This window comes from Onychostruthus taczanowskii, unplaced genomic scaffold (assembly GCF_017590055.1).
Source record: "Onychostruthus taczanowskii isolate IOZ18803 unplaced genomic scaffold, ASM1759005v1 scaffold35, whole genome shotgun sequence".
In the NCBI taxonomy this organism is placed as follows: domain Eukaryota; kingdom Metazoa; phylum Chordata; class Aves; order Passeriformes; family Passeridae; genus Onychostruthus; species Onychostruthus taczanowskii.
In genome coordinates this window covers 6524032-6550943 of record NW_024500905.1, presented here as the reverse complement: position 1 = coordinate 6550943, position 26912 = coordinate 6524032, and the positions used below count along the sequence as shown (strand labels likewise).

At 37.0% G+C, this 26912-nt stretch overlaps 1 protein-coding gene across 1 annotated transcript in view; it reads right to left on the bottom strand.

The window, feature by feature from the left end:
- The window catches only part of LOC121339448 (exonuclease 3'-5' domain-containing protein 2-like), a 43730-nt gene extending 18777 nt beyond the window's left edge, over positions 1-24953 (bottom strand). The window contains exons 1-2 of the mRNA XM_041411220.1: positions 24924-24953; positions 20402-21254 (exon numbers count right to left, since the gene is read on the bottom strand). Of these exons, the coding sequence (XP_041267154.1) occupies positions 20402-21254; positions 24924-24953 (883 nt within the window). The remainder of the gene's footprint in view (positions 1-20401; positions 21255-24923) is intronic.
- Positions 24954-26912: the final 1959 nt, after the last annotated feature.

Sequence of the window (26912 nt, the reverse complement as noted above, 5' to 3'; positions counted from 1 at the left end):
AAACCACAAATTCTGTATTACTGTCTAATATCCATGACAAAAGTTCATGTGTGCGTGTGCATCACAAGAATCATTATTTACTTTGGGAATTTGAGAAAGATATTTAACTAAGTAGTCAGGAAAGATCTGTCAATTATGAAGCTATATTCCTCAAAATGTATGCAACAGTAGTGTGCAATAGGCAAGATACAGAACAAGCCAACATTTTATTTTTTAAACTTATTTAAGATTCAGCCACAAAACTGCAAAATGTCCTGATGTTAAACCTAACATAGTGTAAGTGACTTCTGACAAATATTTCCTCAAATACACCAATACGACCAAGTACACCTAGAATTATTAAGAGCACAAAGATACACCTAAGGTCTTGTAAACGTTTTCATTATCTTCCTCAATTATTAGCACTGAGAATCAACTTGAGAAGCTGCTTCTTCTTCAAATTCCTCCTTAACTGCACTTTTACAAGGAGTCCAGTATAGCATAACACCTACTGCAAGAAAGTGCGTATTTTCATTTTGAATGTCACAAAAAAACCCCCAAGTCCTAAACTGGAATCAGAAAAGTAAGGGCAACACTTTATCACTTTTTTCCATCCGACTCTTTCAAATTACAGATTATCTGCCACTGCTTGAAGTTCTTATAAAAAAATAAAACCTTTTTTTTTTTCTTTCCCACATTTCTGAGATTAAAGTAAAAATACATATTAAGAGCAACCCCACATAGGAATTAATGATTTTCACTATTAAGTTTACACAGAGGTGGCCAAACAGGCAGAAAATATTATCATAAATTGAAATTGTTGATGTATTTTAAGGTGTTCTGGAATTTACCAAGTATCAATAATGTATTACTATCTAGTGTCTGGAGGTGTTTGGATACAGGAAAACAAGCAGGTTATTCCTTAAATCATTTGGAGAAAATAAACTGACATTTACCATCTTACCTAGTTCCCAAAAACTAGACTAGTGAAAATAGCAATATTTCAATGTACCTAGCTCAGAAGACATAGACCTATTATTTTTTTTAATGCCTGATTTGGTTTCACAGTGAAAAAACCCTGAAATCTCATCCTTTATTTTATGTTGGTATATGAGATACTGTCTCTCCCTAGAATTTTTGTCAGCCCTAAAATCCAATGGATTTAAATATCTTGGTCAGTGAGTTTAAGTCCAAGATTATGCCACTTCTGAAATGAAAAAGGGTCAAAAGAAGTATTGGAGACAATAATGTCCTTCTTGAAATGTCTGTCTTGTCATTCTGTGTAGGGTTTTTGTTTGCATAAATTCAGCAAAAGACTGCAATTACCTAGACTGCTCTTATATGTACCACAGACTATATAATATAATGTCTCTTATAGAAATGAGTGTTCCAGCTTTTTATATGAAAAATGGTTATGCATGTTATATGCCTGCCCAAGTGAAGGTCACAACATTCCCACTTTCTGCAGTGGATTCATGATCTCATCTATAATGGAAGAAACATTTTATCTGTTTCAAACAGTACTGGAAGGGACAGAGCATTATCAGAAAACGTGTTTCTGGGTAATAAAAATTATTAATGTCATTGTTACATTTTACTCATTATTTAAAAATTATTTAATTTTTACTCATTATTTAAAATTTTGAATTTAAACATTCAAAATTTAAAATTTAATCATTATTTACAATCATTTTTGTATATAAAATAAGTAAACTTCTTACAAAAAAGTCTTGGAAAGAGAAAAATTTATATTTGATCATTTCAATAGAATTCCTTGATGGGGTATTTTGATATTGCAAATTAATCAGAAATAAAAAGATAAAAAACCTGGACAACTGAAAACAGTGCAACAAATACAACAAATATACATAAGTCATCTTTTTCTAATGCAAAGTTGGAGACTGGTATAACTGTGTCTTTCACATCTGTGTACAAGGCCAGGCACACTTCAACACTAATCACACTTACCTCTGAAAAGCATCTCATGAGTATGTGAAACAGTTCTGTAGAACACCATGTGTAATGGGTGTGGACAAGTTAAGCTTTTAAACCTTTTAAAAAAATTTTTTAGGGACTGCAGAGAACTGAGACAAGAAATATTTAATATTGACTTAACCTAATGTTTAGCCTCTAAGTTAAAAAGGTCCCATCCTCCTTAAGACATACATCTGGAAGAATCCTCTTGACTTCACCATCGCTGATCATTAAAGGCTTGTTTGTTTAACCTTAGCATATTAATTATGTGCAGTTTGTACATAAATTATATAATTTGGAAAAAGGCTATGAAAAGATGATGTATTACTGCCCTGTGTTTATTTTGATTATCATTGTAGCTAATATCCATTACGCAATTATGGTAATCAAGTGCCTTTTCAGCCTCAAACAATGCATAATGAAATGACAAATGACTTTTATTTCTAAAATTTTGACTTGGTTGAATAAATAATTACAAAGCATATGTGTAAATATAAAATAAATCTTCCTTTATTTTACAAGACATCGCAAAATTTGAAAAGAGTCAAGCTGTATTTCACTAATTATCACAGCTTTCACAGTGAAAGCTCCATCACTGGCTCCAGGATAAAAGACTGATTCCCAAACACGTCATTGTGGATCTATTTAGGTAGAGGAATTAGTCTACCAGGCATTGAATTGTCAACTAAAAAAGAACAGTAGTTATCTTTTTTGCTATAATTATATTAAGAAAAGATATAGATATTTTATTTTCAATTATTTGACAAAAATGTGAATATGTAGCAGTTTGTGCATTTCTTTCACCTTTACAATGAAATAAGGTTCTGATTTACACTATTAGAAGGGGTTTTGTTCAATTTAAAATATTAAAAATATTAGTGATTTTAATGGAAATAATAACTAATATCAGAAAAATATAGAACTGTGAAATGTTTACTCCCAAAATATGTGATTAAACAAGGTGGGCACATGCATTTCTGCTATACTCACTGCATTCAAATAACCTTGAAGTGACTGTAGAGAAGGTGAGGGAAAGGCACCCCATCTCACCTGACCTCAACTGATAGGCAAACACAAACGCAGACAGGCAGACAGGAACTTCCAGGAGTCAGTTCACTCAAACTCTGGCTGAACTGCTCTCGACATGAGCACAGAATGGCAAGAACTGTTGAGAAGTTTAGATGGGATATTTGACTTTAAGGCAGCTAAAATGTAGTTATTTAGTTGGTCTTATGCAATGATACTGCTACTTGTCTTGAAGCTATTTGCTCTGGGTTTCTCTGCATTAACGACAGGACAATGTTAGAGTGTTATATGGAAAACACTGAAAAACTTTGAAAATATGATGCATGTATTCAGGTAGAAACCATATTTGTGCTTAATATGTAATCATTTCTTTTCCTTTCATTGACTTTTCATGTTCTTTTCCTTTCATTGACTTTTCATGTTCTTTTCCTTTCATTGACTTTTCATGTCCTTTTCAGCTGCTAAATCAATATATCAAGATATATTTCAAAAAAAGACCCAAGAAGAGCATATTTCCATCAACAAATTCTCACTGCTTGTGAGAATTTTAATGGATAATCTGTGTCATATAAATTAATAAAATAAATATATCATTATAATTATATCTGTCCAGAATCAGGCCTAAAAGAAAATCAGATCCCATAAGAACATCATCACAGTGGAAATGATGCTGGAAGTTAATTGACTAAACCAGCTGCCAGTCTAAGTTGCTCTAAGGGTTTAGGGATTTTTGTCTTTTTACTTGAGAACAGTAATTATTGTTAATCTTTCACAGAAAAACACACTACTATTTAAATAACCAAAAAATCTTACCTTAAAGACTCATGACCACATCAAAAGGTACATTATCCTAGTGACACTGTGAGGTACAAACACTAAGCAATCTGATGCTTCATCAATAACAGGAACTCTAGTCATCCTGTTGGTACTCAGAGGATGACTGAGAAGGCTTTTTAGACAAGAATTAAAGGCACTGTACCATTCTCAGAATGAATCATCAGATTGGATCCACTTAGCCTGGAATCTTGTGTATTTTGAAATTCTACAGCATAAATCCGTACACAAAAATAGAAGTGACACAGCTGTGGAACATAAAAATCAAGCTGTCCAGAAACACTTATGCATTTGAATTTTTTCCTAACATAATTTTAAAATTGTAGTAAACATTTTTTAGATACCATGAAACTTTGTTATTAGCTGTTTTATGAAAGATAACTAAGATTCTTCTTTTTCTCATCTCTTTTCAGGATGCACTTAATGAACCAACAACATCACATTAAGGGTATCCAGGGAACATAATTCTGGACTACAATGTCTTAAGCAAAATAAAAAAAAATATTATTTGATTTGTCAATAAAGAGTTTGCTTTCAGCTGGCTTAAAACAGAAATAATGTTTTAACATTTTCACCTAAACCCTACAATCTAGATACTTTTAAAAATAAAATTTAAAAAAAACCCTAAACTAATCCTCTCAAGATAAATCCAGTTCAATCTTTATGCGCTTTCCAATTTCTGGAGACTTGGAATTCCAACTCACCTCTTATAAAACATTCAGGAATAAATGCAAAAAATAGTTTTCTCTAATTAATAAACAGTGATAGGCTGCCCATGGCAAGGGGCTTGTAACTGGATAATCTTTAAAGTCCTTTCCAACCCAGACCATTCAGTGATTCTGTGATTCTATAACATTGTTGTGGATACAGAACAAGTGTCAGGCTGTGACTGAGAATTATAGTTTTTGTAAAGGAGCTGCAACTGGGACCTAAAACACATGAAATCATAGGATTCATACAAGGTTATTCCATAAATATGAATCTTCAACAATATAAACCCACACTTTTTTTTTTCCCTCATGACATTTCACTGCAGTTGAGCCTAATTTTTGTAGCAGTAATCTTTGTGAATAACTGCAGGGAGAACAAAGAATTAACAGTTTGGTGTATATAAAAGAGTCATACCCAATTTTTATTATTTATATCCAAGCAGCACACTGGTTGTTTGAGAGATCTTTAACAAAGAGTGAACTGTACCTAAATACTTTGCAGTGAGACAAAACCCAGAACCACTTTGTTTAGACAGTCTTGGTGACAGCAAATTAGTGCTGAAGTTATACTGCTACTGTGCTCTCAAGGGACTGACTCTACTAAATATTCTTTGTAGAAATTTTAAATCAACACAGTTGGGACATATGTCTTTGACATGAACTTAGTTAACAACATATGGAGATAATTTATTATGAACTCCATAATATTTGAGCGAGTATCATGACCCAAGAAACCCTGTTAAAATAAAGGTTTTTTTAGACTGACGATTTAATTGTGCAGTGTATTGTCATCAGTTGAGATTAATCATCGTAATGACATGCTTTTCACTCAGAAAATTACCAAAAATTATTTGAATATGGGACAGAGGGAGTTATTTTCTAATTCAAATGATACAAACATTCAAAAATTATAAAGAACCTACCTGAAAGGTAAGTCTTACATGATTTCTATTAATTTGGAAAAGGGAAGTACCAAAGTGAGGATGATGCCATAGGTTACTCTCAAAAAAAATTTATTTACAGATATATATGTGCTTGAAAAATTAATATGAAAAATTGTACTGTTTTAGAAATTAGAGACTGATTAAGTTAAATAAATTAATCTATTAATAATCAAAACATTAATCAAAAAAAGCTACATAAGTCGAGTGGCTTTTTTTCTGTTAAAAATAGCATTCCAAGTCCACATTTGGTTTTATCCAGAGGACTAGTTAGTATGTAAATTTTGTTTGGATATAACAGCACCAAAATCTTGTGACTCATGTAAAGCTTCTAACACCAGAACTATTGCAAATGAGATTCCATACTTATTTTTCTAGTCCTCACATTTGGCAAGATTAGATCTTTTCACATGATTTTGCCCCTAGACAGGAAACAATCTTCTCCAGCTAAGGGTCATTCCTGGTTCAGCCTATATATAGTATCAGGTTTGGAAGTGGGAATTAGATTACCGGTGTAGTAAGCTGAGATTCAGAGTAGCACTAAGTCAGACATTTTCTTCTGTCATTAAATAATTATTGCACTTTTCTATTCTTCCCTCACCAATGGATATAGTTCAGCACTGGAGTTCATGGTATTTTCACCATAATAGCCTGAAAAAACCAGCTGCTCCCATTCTGGGTTTTTCTGCTTTGGCTGAGGATTTGTTGTCATTCGTTAAAACCTAATTTATTTCAAATCCTATGGGACAGATTATTTTTACTTTTTTCAAATGTGTTTCTGGCCTTGAGTCATTTTGTTGACTCAGCCTCTGTTATGGCTTCTGAGTCTGTGGCCAAAAGTTCATAGCCTTCAGGCTGCTTAGCTGCATTTCAGTGCCAAAAAAGGGCAGTCTGATTCAGAGAGGGCATAAGGGGAAAGGAGAAGCAAAAATTAATGCCAGGAGTAGAAAAGACCTGAAAGGACAGATTAAATCAGTGCCAAAATATTGACAGTGTTAGTGCACTGTGAGGACAGGAATGGTGGATACTGCCCATGGGCCAGACAGGGCGAACCTCAACAGCCAGGGCCAGTTCCATGATCTGTGCAACCTCGGCCAAAAGGTCCTGCCCTGCCTGCCCCCCGCTGGGGACATTATCCCAAGATTATTTTTGTAACATAGACCTGACAATTTGTGTTTTGTTGGTTTTTTTTTTTTTTCTAAAAACTTGAGAAAATTGGAAATGCTCACAAAGGACCTGTTCAAAGTTTAAAGGTTTGACAGAAAGGGTAAGATTAATTTCAGAATGTCAGTCTGCTAGAAAGTTTTAGTGTTAAATTTAACGTCACCTGCATTCCCTGTATAGGCCCTGATATGGGACAGGCACCTTGTAAAATTACTTTACTGTTTGGGTTCATTGTCCTATAACAAGGATTTCTCCCAGCCTGGAGATGTTGTCTACAGAAGGAGCTTAAAGTCTCACCTTAAGTAGACTGCAAACTCGAAGGTATTTGGATGAATTCCTTCTCCCGGGACAGAACTGGCTGTTGTCAGTTTGCAGTGGTTGCACTCTCTGGCCATAGGTGCAGCTCTGCTCTTTTCTCAAGCAGCTGATCTTAAATATCTAGTTTATCAAAGAGATAAGCTGACTCTCTTTAAAAAAGTGTCAGCAAATATGAACAAAGAGCTGTTTGGGATACTAAGTCTGCACTGGGATACACAGGGCACTATGATCAAGACCAATTTTCAAAGCAGTTCACTTCTTTGAAATTATGAGCCATAATTTCATCCCTTTACCGTGACATAATTTATCCAAGAGGCAAACAAAACCCCTCAGAATACTGAGGAAAAAAGTATAAAGCATACTTAAAGGTGGAATTCCTAGAACTAAGAAATAATTACAGTCTTCAATTATCATTTTTCAAAGAAATATCAAGCTTCATAGCTAGGTATACAAAACTAAGCCTACCTTGTATTAACAGAGCCTCTGGATAGTTAACATGAAATCCTAAACTCAACTCATTAGGAGAATTAAGAAACATACACATTTTAAAAATTATTAAATACATTATCCTCAGTCATGCAATATGGCAAACTTTGCTCTAGGAAACAATGATAAGATCACTTTTAACCATGTGTGTAATTCCAGTTGAATAGGGTTCCTCATGTTCCTGATGAAATTATGAATGTGGCAAGTTAAGGACATGCCTAAATGCTGAGAGATGCCACAGAATTCAGTATATTCCTGAAACGGAATCTGAGATGCAGAGAAGAGTATCTTTGGCTTGAAGTTTTACAGACAAGTTAATTGTGGCTATATTGATTAGATGATATGTCCAGACAAATCAAACTCCAATTTCAGGCTAAAATGCAAGTTTTAGTCTATTCCTGGCCTCTTCTTATGTCTCCCACCACCATACTTATTCTCTAAATGCTTTAGAAGTTTGATACCACCATAACATGTCTGAAGAATCCCACAAGATTTGCTGTTTTCTAAAAAGAAAAAAAAAAAAAGTGGCAAGTCTAAATTCTTTGAGATTAAATAATGTTTTCAAATATGATCATAGATTCTGATGCTAGTTTTACCTTCAGTACAAATTAGAAATATTGTTATAAGTAGCCCTACTTCATTTTGTCTACAATTATGAAGCTGATGCTCATTTGAAAAAAATTATCAGCCAATAGGTGGCACTGAAAGTATTTAACATTTATCTACATCTTCTATTTTCTTTTAGGAAAATTCAAGTTTCCCTCAAGTAAATGGTATGCTCACAAATTAAAAGCTGAGTCACATATTGAATTTTCTTATTAAAGATATTAAGTACTTTTAAATAGTTAGAGGCCTGTTGAGAATTAAACAGTTCCCAGGAAATATGAACAAGTGCATCATATAATGTGTATCTTTGGCAAAACCCAATCTAAAGCAGGAGCTGCTTTTGAGATTGTGGGACCACTGACATTCCAGGGAGTATCTTACAATGAAGTTTAAACTGTAAATATCTGGGAAAATGTAGTGTTCCAGAATCTGGTTTATATTGCAATTTTTTGCATGCTGCGTGTCAATATATTTTCTTTTCACGGCTGCTTTCATTTTTGCAAACCTGTGAGGAGAGAAGGAGGTTTTTGTGGTGAATAGAATTTAATTTTTCATCACTAGCATTCACTTAAATTAGGATAAATTTTACAAGAAACCTCCTCATTCTCTGTGGTAAACAAGTTCATAAACTATTTTACGAATACAGATAATGAGATATTTAGATCAGATTTCTGAGTGCCATAAACAAATAACCTTGCCATGTTAAGTTTTTGCTCATTTTATTTTTTTTTTTTTTGAGCAAATGTGATTCAGAAGATGTTAAGTATCAGTGTTTTGGTTTATACTGAGTGTAATTGATCCCATGCATTATTTCATACCTGCACATTACAGTTCCTCCAAGGTTTTTACTGAAAGTTATGCCAAGATGGTGAAGTAGGAGTGACTTGTTCTGAAAAATATAATATTGTGTGTGATACAATACAAGACCTTACTATTCCATTTTCAGAATACCTCTCTACTACCTTTGTATAGAAATCTATCTTAAGAACAAATGTAGGCCACATAGGTTTCAGCCATACCAAATAAAAACGTGCAAGGATTCATTGTACTGTCATCAACCACAGTGTTACAGGGGACAAGTGAATAGCAGTGTAATAGAAATACGTCCAAAACCAGATAATGTATAGAGGGAAAGAGATTTGCTCAGCAGTACCAATACATCTTAATTACAAGGAACTAAAATATTTGAGTTCATTCCTGCCTACATCATTTCCTGCCAGCAGGAAAATTAAAGTGTCTTCAGATTGCAAAGGAGCAGAAAACAATAATTTAATGCTATAGCACCAGACCTCAGCAAGGTATAAGACTCCCTAACTTCACCTGAATTGGTTCTGAAGACTTATGATGCTGCAGCTGATGATGAGAATTAATGTATCATATCAGAAAGTAATTCAAATTAAAACTCAAACCATTAATTTAAAGTTAGGTATTCTTTTCTCTGTTCAGGAAGCAAAGCAAGTAACTACATAAATCAAAGAAGACCGACCGAACAAAGACGTAGCCTTTATTAGCAATACAACTGAAAATGTCAACCTTCTCAGGTTACTGGGAATATGAGTGGGTATGACAAAAAGAAAGACCAATATTCTGGCTAGATATAGATATTTGTAGATAGATAGATATCTTGGCCAGTTAATTCCTTTTAAACAATTTCTATGACCTAATAGTAAACAGAGGACCACTATTGTGTAAACAAAAGGAGAAGTAGAAATGAATTAATTCTTAAATATTCTGGGAAAGAAAAACATTGAATTTTATTGCAATACATTTTTATGAATATCTGCATAACCATAGCCTGGTCACAAAAAAAAAAAAAAAAAAAAAATTAAGTTTAAAAATTGAATGTCTTTAAAATACTATAATTTTTTAAAAAAAACAATTGGTCACTAATTTCTAGACGCACATGCAAAAAATCTACAAAATAAATTAAAAATTTTGGACAGCCTTCAGATAAATGGTCTGCTACTGGTTTTTTTATTCTTTGCAAAAAGTTTATGGATTGAATATTATGAGAAGCTTATGTATTTCCAGTTACTTTAGCATCTAGCTATTTGCAAATAGATATTTGAGTAGAATTTGAATAGAACATTAAAAAGTTAGAAAAAGCTAATGCCACACAGTCATTGTCAAAACTATGAAAAAAGTGGGATACAGTATTTCACAGGAGTATGTTCACAGGAGTATCCAAACTCCTGATCCCTCCATGAAAACCCATAAATGAAACAGCAAGTCCTGTATTTGAAAGAGTTGAAGGGGGATTTTGTATGTTTGGAGGCGGGATTTTTTTGTTTTGTTTTGTTTTTTGGTGTTGGTTTTCTGTTTTTTTTTGGGGGGGGGTGTTGCTTTTTTGTTTGTTTGGGGGTTTTTAGAAATTCTTCTTTATTTTTTTTCTTCGAGTAAGCAGTCTAACCAATTTTACTTGAGCTTGAATGCCAGTTTTGAAAGTCTGAAGTTATTGCCAGTACTTGCATATTTGAAAGAAGGAAATCAGGTCTTGCTATAATGAGAGAACCAGCAAGATGCTGCCTAATGGTGAGATTTGTTCAGACTCTCTTTGAAATGTCACCTGCTGCTGGGTGAACAGGCTTGGCAGGCATGAATAAGAGGCAGTAGCTATTGTAACCTGCCAGGGCTCTTCATAATGGGATGATCATGCTTATATAGTGAACAACTAGAGAGAACTATTGCAAGTGCCCAAATAACTGCCAAAGATGAGATTTCACCTTATGCTTCACTGCATACACTTTCTAACTAGTAATGGAAAAATTCAAGGCAAGTTGAGAATCAGTTGAAATGCAGATAAATAACAAGCAACAAAACAGCTGTTTACACAAAGGGAGACAAGGTCAGCAGGTAGGAAGGCCAGTGCACCTTAAGATAAGTCTTTATTTTTACAGAATCAATACTCTTTAGTGAAATGGGCGGACTGCCCAAGACTGCAGTTCTTCACTGCCTGTCACTGTTCCATTGGTTTCCAGGCACACTGAGAAGGCCCCAGTCTGTGGCAGACACCAGTTGCCTCATCTTCCTGTCTCCACTATTTACACCTTCTCACTGGCCTTCTGTTGGCATTCTTCTGCAATGGCATTGTTTAACATAGCAGAGCAGAAGCTGTGACCTCTCAACTGGAAAATGAATACTACAACTGTTGGGTAGTTGAAAGTTTTTGGAAAGAGAAAGGATCAGAACGACCAACTGTGAATGGCACCAAACAAATGAAAAAAGCAGTTCCTACATGGTGTCCAGACTTAAATGACAAAACAAGTAAAGGGTGAAAAAAAGAAGGCAATAATGATCTTATTTTTGAAAAAAAAATCCCAACAAACCTGCAAAAACAACCTAGGAAAATAGTGTTGTTCTATAAAATGTATTACATTCTATTAAAAAATTCTATTACAAAATTATTCACTTGAGTATATTTTACCTTTGGGTTATAAAGCTCCACACTACTTCTGAGTTTCACAATGCTCATGAAATTCAAGAGTTGTAAAATTAAGGCCTGGCGAGTTGGGAAATGTCAGAGTCAGTCTCCTACTGGAAGCACATTCCAATACACTTATCCACGTAATGATCCTGCTCAAGACAAGACACCTCTGAGGGATTCCATTTTTCAGTCTATTGTTTCCTACTCTTGGCTCAAAGTGGACAAGCAACTAGGCAAACAGCTAATGAGTAAGTCAAGACTTAAGGTCATTGTTTGCAGTTTTGATTGTGAAATTTTCCAGAAGTCAGAAGGGTGCTTTGAAGAGCTCATGGATCTCTGTGAGCCTCAGTGCAAGCCCAGACTTGTTCTTGATTAAGTCTAGATACTTGCAGGGATCACAACTGAAAAAACATGGTTTCATTGACTTGCTTAAAATCACACTATAGTTCCAAGGCAATCACCGTGAAATACTTTTCCTGTGCCCTGTCTTGCCACTACGTATCTTCTTAGTCGTGATTCTGTGTGTTAGGGTTCTGAATCATCCTGATGATTCACCAGGCTTACCAGGAAAGCTGAATGAAAGAAATATCCCACAAAAACAAAATACTGTAAGCACACAAAACAAAATAGACTCCTAATATATATGTATTTTGTTAAGGCTGTAAGTAAACATAAACCCTATTATTTCCTAACTTTTCTGTGCTTGACTTTGCTATCTTCATGATGGATGTCTCTTCTGATTTAAAAAATTAAACCAAACAAAAATCAAAAAATCATTAGACATACTCCTGATGTTCAAGAGCATTGAAGAAATGATTGGCAACTCATCCATGACACAGCCTCTGCTCTTGGACACAATACACACTTCATAGAACATATCTCTGACTTTTTATCCAGCATATTGATCTGCCCTACAGATTCAATTTTTTAGTAGGTTTCACAGATACTTGCTGGTAAATGGCACACTCAAAATGCAGCTCTGCTCTGGTGCCAAATGTCAAGTCACTTTTTCCATATTGAGTTACTAAAGCTTGACAGCAACACCACTGTAATTCTTTGACTTGTTTTTAACTTGAAAGGAAAATGCATTTTTCTTCAGCCTTGTACTAGAAATTGCCATGTGCTGTTTACTGATGATTTCCAGTAAAATTTAGGTTAAAACAAGGCTCACAGATGAAAAGTTTCATTCCAAATGCTTAGAAGCTGACAAAGTTGTGAGAAATTGAAGCCAAACTATTGAAATGTTGTGTTTGTATGTTGTTTGAAACTTAACTTCATAAAATATTTCAAGACTATTTTGTGTTCTAATTAAAAATTGTATGCACAATAATAAATTAGAACCAGAATTTGCATTTCATTCATTTATCAGCAGCTTTTTTTACAATGGGAAAGTGTGTTCTTCAGGCACGTAAGTAGCAAGATCCAGAATTCCCACACTACTGTTGGTCCATAGAAATGAGTAAACCTCCTTCTAGCCAGTCCATAAAGAAACTGACACATAGCAACATCCATTATAAATAATGAATAGACCAATTTCAAAGTGTAATATTACATCAATATTCACACTTTTTGAATATTGATGTAAATTGGTTTAAATTGACCAGATGCTCTGAAGATGGCATAGACAGGTGCAAATTATTTTTCTCCTGTTAGCAAATCCCATTAGCCTTTAGGAGTGATGCATTATAAGGGAAAGCAGCTGTTTGTTCCCCTTAGAGACTGCAGAGAAGGCACCTCTAAAGCCCCCATGGAATTTCACAGGAATGCTAAAAATGCATAATAAGCTTGGAATCAGATATTTAATCAACACTTTACTATAAATGACTACACTTTTTACTATCCATTTCTCAGTATAACAATGCTGTCATGGGATTATCCATGCTCTGTTCCCTTCTGAGGCTTGTGATTACATCTACAAAAGAAACTAAAAGAGCATGGGGCAAATTTCTAACCCTGGTCACATGTGCCACTATGTTCTAGTTCATATTCATCTGCTTATACTCTCTCCTTTCAAAAGGAGAGAGAAGCAAAGCTACCAAATTTCTGAAATATTTCTATTTCATTCAAAATCTTGCCGGTTAGCCATCGTGCTAACGAAGAAAATACACATGCAGCCACACACTAGTGCTTGATTCCACAAGATAATTCTGTTTTATTTAGCAGTGTGAGCAAAGCCTTTAAGCACAGTGAAGACTTCCTCTTGAAGTCTTGACTACTCACCTTTTCTGATTTGCATCTGCATGTCCCTTGGAAGGGTTTATCCCATTTCTTTGTGGATCAGTGAGTAACTTTCCAAGACATGCTTCTCCTTTCCTTTTTCCTTGATTCTACAGATGACCCTTCTTGGAAAGCAATATTTTTACTAGGTGCACTTTAGTCTCGACTATAAACCCAGAGCAAAAATGTAGTTGTAGTGTGAGTAGTGATGCAATTTTACAATATTCTCACAACAAAGTAAGGATTGCACCATATGTAGTGTATGTGGACAGCTGGAGTTTTAAACAGTTACAAGTAAGACATTACATGGGCCAGGGAAAAGAATAACAGTATGGGGTCTGCTAGAGCAAGAAACAAGATCAGGATCAATCGAGCAAAGCAATCTCTGGGTTTTTATACAGCTCCTTCCATTGCCTGGTCACCTGGTCAGGCCACAGGTTCCTTTTTTATGCAGAGACTCAGGTGTTCATGGCCTCTTGTCCAGGACCCCAAGCCCAACCTGCAGCTCACAATGCAGCTGCACCCCGAGACACCTGCACCAACAGCATCACTCACCAGTAGAGAGCACAAGGTCTGCTCTGAGCCTTCTCCAGAATAAAGAACTCCAGTTCCCTCAGCAACATAAAATGTATTTTGAACACTAATTTCTAGGCCATTGTGCTCGTTTTAGCTGTGATAGAACATTTATTTTTTTTCACAGTAGCTGGGTATGGGGCTGTCTTGGGAAAAGACAGCTTGCTGGAAAATGTGGATAACACAGATGCCTTTGTATTGCTGAGCAGTGCTTACGCAGAGTCAAGGCCTTTCCAGCTTCTCACTCCACTCCACCACAGGGTGGGCTGGGAGTCCACAAGAAGCTGGGACACAGACAGGAGAGCTGATGCAAACTGACCACAGGGATATCCCACAAAATATGGTTTCATGCTCAGCAAATGAAGCTGGGGAAAGAAGGAAGAAGGGGGCAATGTTCAGAGTGACAGCCTTTGTTTTTTCCAGCTAACTGTTACACATGATGGACCCCTGCTTTCCTGATGAACACTTGCCTGCTCATGGGAAGTGGTGAAAAAATTCCTTGTTTTGCTCTGCTTGTGTTCATGTCTTTTGCTTTACCTATTAAATTGTCTTTATCTCAACCCACGAGTTTTCTCACTTTTACTGCTCTAATTCTCTCCCCCTTCTGAGCAGCTGTTGGTGCATAGTTGCTGGCTGGGGTTAAATCACAAGAGTCAGTTTGAATCCTACTTTGTATTCAGAGTTTGTTAGATATGTTCTTTTGATTCTTTTCTGAAAATCCATGAATACATCATACAGTAAATGATCATTTAGTCTTTTCTTCTTTTTACCTCCACTCCTGCCTGTTTGTGGCAAAATTATTTCTTTACTTTCCCTTTGGAAACAAGGCTATCCTTAGTCATTAGTAAATACATGCAACTTCTTTTTACTCCTAGGGATCTGTACATTGTCTGAAGGCATGCATGCAACATGCACACATGGAAACCAGCTTCCAACAATAATCTTACCATTTGCATCAGATTGCTGAGGCTTTCGAAGCTTTCCAATTTGCATGACTTAGTAGAAATAGGACATAAATCAGTTCTTTGAGTTTGTGTTGCTGCTCCAGAGTGTTATGGGAACAGCAGCTTCTCTTCTTCATCCCAATATGAATATGACAGTATTTGCAAACCATTACAAATACACAGGGTAAATTCACCCTCCCACCTTTCTCAGTATGACTCTGATATTCAGTGAAAATCAAATATGAACAGCTACTGCCACAGTAGACATTCAGGTTCGTAAATGCTCTATTTATGTGGCAAAGAAATGGGCTTTACAGGAGTTTTACAGAGAAACAGAAATTGTCAGAACTGGCAGTGTAAATTGAAATAGCAGGAGGTAATGCTATGAGAATAAATATTGGAAAAACAACTAGGAAACTGGATGCAGGCAACAGATTTTAAATCCTTTCTCTTCTGCAAATATAAAAACCTGGAGTCACCCATCTCTAGTGTACATAGGTTAAACCTTCCCAGTTACTTGATATAGGTACTGTTGAAAATGCACTGTGAAAAACCAAGTGATTCAAAAAGTAAATGTGAGAAATGATGAAAAATATTTTGAGATAGACACATATTTAACAGGTCAAATGTCAATGTTAGTACCTGGCTTTATCCCAGTGATCTAGTGAAGTTTGAAGCTCCCAATCTCTATAAAAGCTACCATATCTGCTGAGGTTCTTTGAGGCATAACTACCACATAATTTCCTAGGATGTGTGATCTGTTGCAGTGGGCTGAATGGAATTAACCGGGAAAGAAGATGAATAACATGTTTTACACCATGCTACCTGCCATACTAAAGATGCTGTAATAAGCCACAGTGATGAAAGCACATTTTAGTTTCATACCCAACACATTGCAAAGATTCCTGTAACTATCATTGTGTTCAGATATTAAAAAATTAGGTTCTCTGAATTTATGGATAGCAAGAATGTCGAGTAGGACTCTACTCACATGGGAAGAATCCTTTGTGAATTGGTGGAATTTCTAATTGTAATGGCTTAATGGCTCTTCTGTCATTCCTGTAAGTAAAACTGATTGTAAATAAAATAAAATGCAAAATAAAACAAAGACATTCAACAATCTCTGTAGCTCCCCCTCCCCAAATTGATAAGCCTTCTACTGCCCTGGAATCCAGTGTAATCATTCATAAACAGTCATTACAAACATGTATCTTATTGTCTGAAAGTACTTCATAGACATTTGCTAATACCACTCCCTCCTAATATATATTAGGTATGTTTTATACTGGGTGAGAACTCCACTGGTGAAATCTTTCACCTGAGATCATTCCAATTGAGATGCAATCCCACATTAGAAAGTGAAAGTCAGGCATAAATAATGAATGTTCAAACCAACTTTAATTATAAAGAGAAAAAAAATGTGAAAAGAGAAGTTTTGCTTCAACAGGTGATGCTATTTCTGCTTGAAAGCTTGAGGGAAAAATGCAAGGCAAAGGAAAAGAATAAACAGTTTTTAAGTAAAAGTCTTATTCACTAGATGACAACTAAATGTTGCACACTACCATTCTTGTGTTCAAGGAGAAAAAGATCCCAGTTTTGTAAACTAGTCCAATCATACGGTCAGACATGCAGTAGAATCATATGATTGGAAAGATTAGATGATACAAATAGCAAATGAGGTAAACTATAGCAGAAATGGAAGAAAAAATCCAAAATATCTCTCCTTTGAATATTCATCATTTATAAGTAATGAACTCATAGCCTCTAACCCATAAAAAGCAGGCAAAACAATTATGAAGGAAGAGAGGAAGATGGCAAGAATAAGAAACAGTAAGAAATGTGCTGAATGAAAGTTTTGCAAGTGGAAGGAAGAAAAGTGTCTTTAGGTATGACATAACCCAGTCCCTCAGATAATCCATAGTTACCCAGTATAAAAGCTTTTGTACAAAACTATAGCATACGCGTTCCTAGACAAAGAGAGGTGCCTATACCAGTATGCCAGAAGTGCTGCTAGACACAGCATGAATGGGAGCACTTCAGCAATGACGCTCAGGGAGTGCATTTATGAGCTGGGAAAAGCTACAGCTGAAGGCAAATTACAATTTGAAGGCATGCCCATTGCTCCCTTGGCTCCAGCTCCATGATCCAAGCTGTGAGGGAGGATTGAAATTAAATAAAAGGCCCACAAGCCAAAGGTACAAATGCTTCATTAGTTTTTCAGGCAAACCCAAGTCTCATACTAGTCTCAAACATTTTCTGCAAGAGAAAGGATCTTGAACTGGCTAGGGAATTAAGAATTACAATGATGTGGGGGTTTTTTGAAGCCTGTACTTATTACCCACAAAAAGGGGACATAATCAAGGTCAGTAAAGTAAAGTGCAGGGCTGAAAGAGTCAGTGCCCTGCAGGAAGTAGTACAACATTAAAGAGAAATCTGCCATGAAGACAAACACCTGCAAGAGATATCTAGCACACAGAGGAGCTGCATAAGCAGCCAGCTTTTCAAACGGATGGAATTTTCTTTTTCCCACCTACAGCGCCTTCCGTAAATAACTTCCTCATGATGTTAAAGCTGCCGTGGAGCTGCAAACTGGAAGCCCTGCAGGAAGAAAAGATAACTAGAGGTGATTCTGTGCAATTTTAATATCATTGCTCTGTTTTAACACTGGCATTTAATATGTGTCTTTTCCTTTTGGCCTCCAGACTAGCCAAATGGGTGTCAGGGCTCAGCAAGGGATGGCTGCTCCCTCAGGGCTGAGAAGTCTCGAGTGGCGTCGCGCCCAGTGATTGCTCTGCTCTGTGTTAGGGTTGCTAATAGAGCCTCCAGACAGACACGTGCAAAGCAAGTGATGAGCTAGGAAGCTCAAGGGCTGGAGTCTGTACAGGGGATCCAGCCAGGACACAAGGCCAGGAGAAGATGGTAGCACAGGCACAGCTATGCCATACCTTAAATCAGGATTGCCAGCCTGAGCGGGAATGGGAGTGCTAGGCAGGGTGTAGGAGAAAGGCCCTAGCTAACATGGGTAGGGCATCTTAGTGCTCTCAGGGGCCTGGCAGAACCTATAGAATACAGTGGGGTAAATAATAACTTTCCAGAGGAAACAAAGATTCCTAGCACATTTGAATTTATCCCACCTTCAGACCAGCCAGTGAAGGTACCAGATCTGTGGGGCAGCTTACTGTGCTCAGTCTTCTCATACCTTCAGAGTACTTCTAGACCATATGTTCTTTCACAGCTTCTGCAGTGAGTCATGGGCTCAGCATAGGCTCATATAACCTAAATGTAAACTAAAGTGATTTAATCACTAAATGAAAAGTCAGATTTTCCATTTAGCAATTTTCACCATCAGGAAAGTAGGAGTGGGATTGCACAGATGCTAGAACTAGAAAAAATAAAATGGAATCTATCTCTTCAGAGGCTGTGGTACACCCTGTTTCTCCAAGCCTGCAAGAAATATGGAGGAGGACATCTAAGCATTGACCTAAAAGAGGAGACAAGATCCAAATCCTAGGCTCATCGAGGAAAAATGGGAACAAATAAATGGATAATAGAGCAGATTGTGGTACAGATCTTTTAGTGACTGAAAAATATCCCAAGTGAAATAAAGAAAACAAGGAGAAATGACTGGCAATTAGCAGGCCTTCAGGGAATGGAGCTGCTGAGCAGAGAAGAGTACATTTAGTAATGAAACAGAAGAAATAATACAGGTACTGTCAGATTAGGCTCATTAGAACTGGACAAAAAATTAAGGATTAGACTAAACAGTGAGAAATTGGGCAGCCTCCAGGGGAAAGTAATGTTGTTAGGTGTTAATGTCTCTAACTCTGTTAAATGTCTCTGACTAAGCACTGGCCCTGAAGGGATGGTGTGCCCCATTGCTCACTCCAAGTTCTCATTTTCCCCAGTACCAGTACATTTCCTCAGTACATATCCAAGACAAGACCTTGTCACACACCAGACACATCTTGGTTCTCCTGACAGAAACGCCAGGCACCTCAGAAGGGCAGGAGCTGCATTGGACACAACAGCTTCCAGTGGCCTTCACAGATACAGGAACCAGCCCTGAACATGCAGCTTTTCGGTAAGTAGAAAAATTTCTGGACTAATTTCTAAGGCAAATCCCTTTTATTTATCAAGAAAGCTACAAATATTTTTCTAAGATCTGAGAAGGAAGAGGAAAGGTCTGCAGCTGTCCTTGTATCCAAATAGGCTCTCCTTGCGTACAGACGCCAAACCAGTTTTACAAGAATGTTCCAGAGGTGTTGCCTTGCAACACTAAGTTACACATTACTTGCCCTTCAACAACACTTTACAAAGAGACAAGGCACACTACTACATATTTGCTCTGTGTCTTGTATCTCGGCACCTCCTTTGATCCTTTTTATTCTCTAGCTTTTTCTTTTTTAGAAGACAGGCATACAGGGTCCACCACTCTCCTGTCTTCTCTTGATGAAGGCTCTGAAAATATTTTACATTCTTTATATAGTTGCTTTTGCTTATCTACCACCTACCCAGAATAAGGCAAAATTCCTCAAAGCTTCCTATTTTTTTTATCCCTATTCTTATGTTTTATTTGAATTTCAACAACATGCACAGAAAGCTGGTTCTATGGTGTTAACAGAATTTATATATTGGGCCTGTCTCTGTCTATCTTTATCTCCCTTCCCTACACATGCTTATATGTCTACACAGCATTCCCCACCCAATCTTCTATAGTATTTACAACACCGTACAGTAGTGCTACTTTTGGCTAAAGAGTTTAAAGGTCTGATTTCTGATTTGACTTGAACACTGGAACAGGTGAAAGGATCAGACTGAAGGATACTACTCTGTAATTCAACCACAAACTTAGTCGGCCCAAGTCTGTGTTTAACATTTGTGTTTCTGGTGCTTCCATATGTAGAAAATTGCAACAAGAAACCAACACAGAACAGAGTCTGTTGTTCTTATACACATTATAATCTGTGTCAGAAATATAAGGGCGATGACATAAATAGGGCAGGAGATCTTTCTCCTTTTTAATGCCTTTATTAAAGAGATTCAGCTCAGGTGGGGAGAAATCGCCGGGTCGCGCCCACGCCGCCGCTGTCCCCAAGAGTGGCAAGGAGGAGGAGGGTGATGCAGCTCTGTCCGCTGGTCTGCAGGCAGAGCTGGGGACTGCGTCCTCACGGGAGATTCGCAGATTCCTGTTTTTTTCAGTCCAACGCTCCGGATCCCCTCCTTGTGAGTTGTGGTCCTTCATCTGGATGGGGAAGTGTCTTCTGTATTCATGAGGACCAACATTCTTCCGGATATAGGATTCTCGCTTGCCACATACAACACAGAGGTTTTCTTTGACTGTCAGATAATAATCAACCTGAGACTCGGGACGTCCTGAAGGCTCAAAACGCAGCTTCACAACAAAAGGGTCTGTGCTAACTAGCTCTCCAATCCCCTTGTCCAAATACCACTGAGCCTTCTTGCGATCACAAGTGCACAGGGGCTGTCCATCTGGTGCATGCAGGAAGCAGTTGTCATACAGTGGAGATTTTCTTGCAGAATATCCCACACCCAGAGGCTTTCGCTTCTGCCTCCGTGGATCTCTCATCTGCTGATTGCCAGAGGGCTGGCCATTCACCCAAGATTTCCGATTCTTTGTTTTCTGAGGGGAACGCCCCTCTCCACTCTTCTCCTCTCCTATGCTGCCACTCTTTCTTCCTCTAAATGGGATATCCACCAAGCCCTGGCATTTACCCCGTGCTTTCTCCCAAGCAGTGACAGAGTTTTCACCTTCAGATGTAGCAGGGAGGCTGGTAAATCCCAGCAAATGGAAGAACAGAGCCACTGAGACCTGGGCATCCCTAGCAGCATAGAGAACCTGATCTTGTGTCAGTTCTTCTGCTTCCCAGTTGCTGCAACGCACATGAGGAGATTTGTCAAGCGGGAAGTTCAGGACTTTTTCAGCTAAAGACTTAAGGCTAAGGCAGTTGTGAAGTAGATCCTTCCGCTGTCTCATGGCTAAATACCGAAGATCCATGCTCCCTTTGACTGGAAGACCATAATCATGAAGCAATTTGCCCTTTCAGGTCAGGGCGCGAAGCAAAAAGGATCCAAGCAGGCACTGGACTTCACGCCCATCCCTAGACATCACCCAGGGTCCCCCAGTTCTATATTGTTTCTTTGTTTTTAGGGGTTTTCCTAGAAAACGGGAAAATTTTGGAGCGGTGCATTTCTCATCTGCATACGTGGTCTCAGGCCACTCCCATTCTCCTGGGCTGCCGTGTCCAGGTGTAGCTCCGGGGCAAGCACCAGGGAGGACAATGGCTAAATCACCAACCATTAACGGGCAATTAAAGAACTCTTTAACAATTAAGCTAATTTAACAGCAACTGGTCCTACCGGTTTTTAGCTCTGTAACCTTAAATAAAAAATAGATAACTTTTTATTCATAACAGGCGATATATTAAAAATCATCACTATCTTTGGCACAGTGGCTTCTGTTGTGGCTTCTGCAGTGACAGACCATATCCTCTGAGAAAGGACTTGTCACACCTTTTTTCTGAACAGGCTCACCCAGCTCCAGTGTCACATCTTCATGTCTTCCTACCTCATTTCTATCCCATGCTTAAAACAAACTTCCTGTTCCCACAAAGTCTTTTCCTCTTCCAACTCTGTTTGTAAATCGTACCACTGAAACAGAAGGTTTCTAAAATCCAAAAGCCTTTTTTAACTTCTTTGCAATCATCTTTCAAAACCCATGAACCTTTTCTATTAAAACTGGTCTCCCTCAGGAATAAGAAGAAACATACATCATTCCTTGCAGGCAGTAAAGTTAGAGGTCCTTTTACTGTTTTTGCTCAGTCAGTCTCTGGTCTGGAAATGTGCTCAAGTCTCAAGTGATCATTCTGCTTTTGTGCAAGTTGCCCTGAGGCCTCGCTTACAAGCATCAGGTGACAGCTTTGTCTGGTTCTTACTGTGCCTGAATGTCATGACAGCTGTCTTCTGCTGGAATTGTGTAAGAACAGCAAGCTTCTTGTTTTGATGAAATCTCTTCCCTGTTCTGAACTTTTACTTATTAAGAAAGGCCCTTAATAAAGCAACTGAATAGGTAAAAACTTTTCCCAAACATATCTTTCCACAAATTTTTGGACATAATGTTCTTTCTATAGAAGGAATCAATTCTACTCTATTGACATATCCCCCCAGATATGGTGGGATTCTTCCTAATTATATGCTTTATTTAGTTTTTGTTGTTGTGTTTTAAATCTGCTACATTAACTAATTTCAGAATTTACCAGAGTGTTTAGTTATGTTCCCATATTGTTTCATCTTATACTATCTTCTGTGTTACACCGTAACAATCTGAACAGCTTCAACTATATTGTTTGGGACTGTACTTTAGCTAAGTCCTAATGTAAGCCAGCAAAACCACAGTTCTCCAAGCAAAACAAACTTCTTTTCAAAGAAAAAAAAATCTTCAATCAATACAGAATATTGCACATATATTTTTTTGTCACAAAATCTCTTCTTCAGTGCCTAGGGGGTGATATTTGTTTTACCATAGCTGGACAAATTCTTTGTAACCATCTCCTCCCAGTGAAATTTAGCTACTGCACTTCCTAGAATACTAAGTGTCACAGATCTACCTAAATTATCATTGAGAGATTTCTTTTGAGCATGGCACTATTTTTATCGCATGTATTCCAGGAAAATTATGTTCTCTCCTCTGTTTCATAACCTGCTGATACATTACCTCTTCTATTAATGGTGTCTTGAAAAGATATTTTTGTCTCTCTAAGGATTTTTGTCCTATAGTATAGCAGCTTTTTAAAAGAAACACAAAATCCAAACCAAAACACCCCCCCAAAATCACCCACAACCACTACCAAAACACATGTGCCTGATCTGTTTGCGTCACTATTTCATGTTCCCAAACAATTATGAAAACTATCTTGTCAATATCTGATTTATCTTCACATCTGGCTAAAATCACCCAAAGCAGGAACTATTCTCCATGTTCCCAGTCTGAATCTTTTTATGTTGATCAAGACCAGGGTTACTCTTCACATTTCTTACTGTGTCCACAGACAGAGCAACAGGTCGCTTTCCAGTATCTATTTGTGCTAGATGCAATGTTCAATTTTGGAAATGTATTTTTCTTGAATAGTCTCTGCCTGTAAAATTGTTGTTTTCTCCTGCTGCTCCTCCTTTCATGCAGAAGAGGAGCATTTCACTACCTTGTAGATAAGTGGTGGGTTCCACTAAACTCTTGGGGATGGTGCTGTGCAGAGCCAGGAGGTGGACTCGATAATCCTTGTTGGTCCCTTCCAACTCAGTTTATTCTGTGATTCTGTGAGAACTTAAGTACATCTCAGCTGGCACTGCAGTAGCTTATCATACTTAATAGGCAGAATTAGAATCATGTCACTCTCAGCTGAGTATCCAAATAAACCACTACAATGTGACTTTCTCTTCTATTTTCTCTTTTATGTGCTCAGGAATTATGAGAATGGCTCAATTTTAAGAAAAGTGTTGAAGAGCCTATTGACCCAGGAAATCTTAGAATCTGTTATGAAGGTCGTGAATTCTGTGTTTCATTTCATATGAGCATCAATAGTTATTTCCTTAGATGGACTAAATAGCAAGAGATCGAAACATTGGACACTTCCTATTATTTCCTACTATTATTTCCTACACTTGTTTCCTATTTTTCTTTAACTCCTGAAAACAAGATGTAGATACCTAGTTTAAGACTGGACTCTTCTCTGGGAAGGCTAAATGTTCTGTGTTTGAGAGAGAAAAAAACCAAAACAAGAAAATTCACAATGTGTCTGAAGGAAAACTGATTTCATAGCTTCCAGCATGTAACTCCCAGCACTGCTGCATGTCTTCTGCCAACTCTGCGGTTTTTGAGGCCCTATTTAAGGACAGAAAACAGCAGGAAAAAAGTAATCTAACCCATATAAATGTAAAAATCTTTCTCACACATTAATTCCATGAACAGCTGGGGTTAAAAACCAATCAATAAAACAAACAAAAAAGCCAATAAGCCAGCATCATGATGCAGATGGACATACAGTCTAAGATCAGGAAACAGGAATTAGATAAGCTTATCTACAATATCAGACCACACCCTAAGTAAACTAGACCTTTTCTGTAGATCTGTTTCTCCCACCCTTTACTTAATATGGAATTTAAATTATTGCTTTATCACTATTTATCACTTTATCACTATTATTGCTTTATCAGTATCTACTGGAGTCTTTGCACAGCATGTTGTTTTCATTGGGAAGGAAGAAAACTGGATAGTAATTTCATCATAAACACTATCTCAAAATCCACATATAATCTAAATAAGGTTAAACAGATAAACAGACATGACATTCATCAAATTTTTTAGTGGCCAGTTTTACAATCTTTAAAACATTCTCCAGTAATTTTCAGTCTGTAATAAATGAGTAGACATGCCTGGAATCTTTCAAGGAATTTTGAAAAAAAAAAAGTTATTTAAAACACTAAAAGATAAATAAAATTATTGTGGGCTGTCTTAGATGTTTAAGATTTCTGTTACTTATTTGATTTAGTTAAAATACAAGTTACCTTAAAGAGCACTGCAGAGAAAAGAAGCACAGTAAGCTGCCCTGAGTGGACAGAGATATTGAATCTAAAAGATTTACATGTTAATTTTGGAAAAAACCTATTTATCTAATTATTTTTATTTTCATGACATTGGTTTTTGTTCCGCTACCTTCTTCTCTTGCATCTCCACTTCTGGCATTCCGCGTTTGCTTCAGCAGACCCCTGGAGATTAATTTATATTGTAGTCATGAACACCCCTCTCAAGGAGGATTAGGCACTGCTAATGCATTGAACACTGCTAATCTTCTCTCTGCTGATCAGGATAGGACCCAAGGGAATGGCTTGAGGCTGCACTGGGTAGAGGGGTGGGGATGGGAGAGGCAGTTAGATCAGACATTAGAAAAATGCTCTTTGCCCAGAGGGTGGCTGGGCACTCAAACAGGCTCCCCAGGGAAGAGGTCACAGCATTAAGGCTGACAGAGTTCAAGAAACATATGGACAACACTCTCAGGCACATGGTGCGAATCTTAGGGCTGTCCTGTGCAGGGCCAGGAGTTCAAATTTAATGATACTTGTGGGTATTTCATGGATATTCCATGACTCTATTAATGACTTACCCATAGCACCCCTCACCAGGCTAGAATGGCTGGAAACAGCTAGAAAATTTGTCTAAATTACTATGTATGCACAAACTGCTATGTAGATAAAGAATTAGAATCTGGAACGTGTTGGGTTTTTTTTCTTTCGGGGCACAAAAAGCAGTGTGCAAGAAAAGTCACTAGGGCCCATGCTTCTCTCTTACAACGGCTTGCCCAAAGGAGAAATAGTTCCTGTCATATATGAGAAAAGAGTGGGTAAGAGTGGGGCATTCTGAGATATATTAGATTTTAAAACCTATGTATTGCTTTGAAAAGGGGTGTGGTCAGTTCATATTCATTTTAGTTAATCTTCCGAAAATGAGCAATTACTGACAAGATGATATTTCCAAAAGGCTTTTGTCTTTTATACATCTGTTGCTTGAACAGGCTGAGTTCCTCAGTGTGAAGAGGCTGACTGAACTACAGTCTACAGAGTATGCAAGCTCAGTTTCATAATGGTGTAGCACATCTTGATTAAGAGTTTGCTCTAATGTAGATAAGTGCTAAAACATAGATCCCTGACTTTGTCAAGTCCTTCATTTCCTGAAAGGGCTTTTCAGAAGAAAGCCTTCATTGTTCAAAACAGATAAATAAAGGTTCACCACATAGGCTGGGATTTCTATTCCCCTCTTTAATGCACTGCTGGTTCCATTTTATTTTGGTTATTTGATTCTGATCACACATGATGTACAACCAGACCAAAAGGATCACCTAATCTTTGATAACCTCTAGATATAACTCCCACACTACACACGGAAAAGCCAATTTGAAGGAGTAACTTGCACATTCTCTTGGCATTATAGTACTGTTGATTATTTACAAATCCCTATACAACCATAATTCATTTTATTTTAGCAGCTGTTATCACCCTATTGTCCATGAAGATACAGTCAGTTCTGAAGACTGCTAGTCTGTGGGTAATTGTGAAAAGTAATCTAAGGTCAGTAGGTGCCTGGGCTTTAGTTTCTGCTTTTTCTTCCATGATTTAAGGCCTTTAGGATTCTTTCTTTTGCATGAATAATAAATAGTACTTGTCATGGTTAAAAGATTTTTAAATTCCAACCAATAAATGTTTAATTGTGCAGAGTTCTCTTTCAGTTTTCGTTTTGTTTTAAGTAATAAAATGTAATTTCAGAGTTTAAGAATACTCCCTAATTTTAATATTATGTTCTTATTTCTTAGGTACTATTGTAATACAAATACAGTATAAACAAAGATCTTAATGGGAAAAAAGTGCATATTTTTAAGCAGCTGTTTACATAATTTAGAACCCATGATAGACATTTTTCATAAAATGCATGATGCCAAAACCCACCTCCTTCTGCTCATACTTGCTAATGCTTAGGAATGTTATTTGTTAATGACTTTATAGTAAGTCATATCTGTTGTATATTTTAATGAAGCTTAAGCACTGGCTAAACTTTCTAAATGGAACAATAACTAAGGATAATATAAGCAATATGAATTCAATTATTATATATTCTTATAGGAAAATTTGAACATGTCCCCGTTATCTAAAA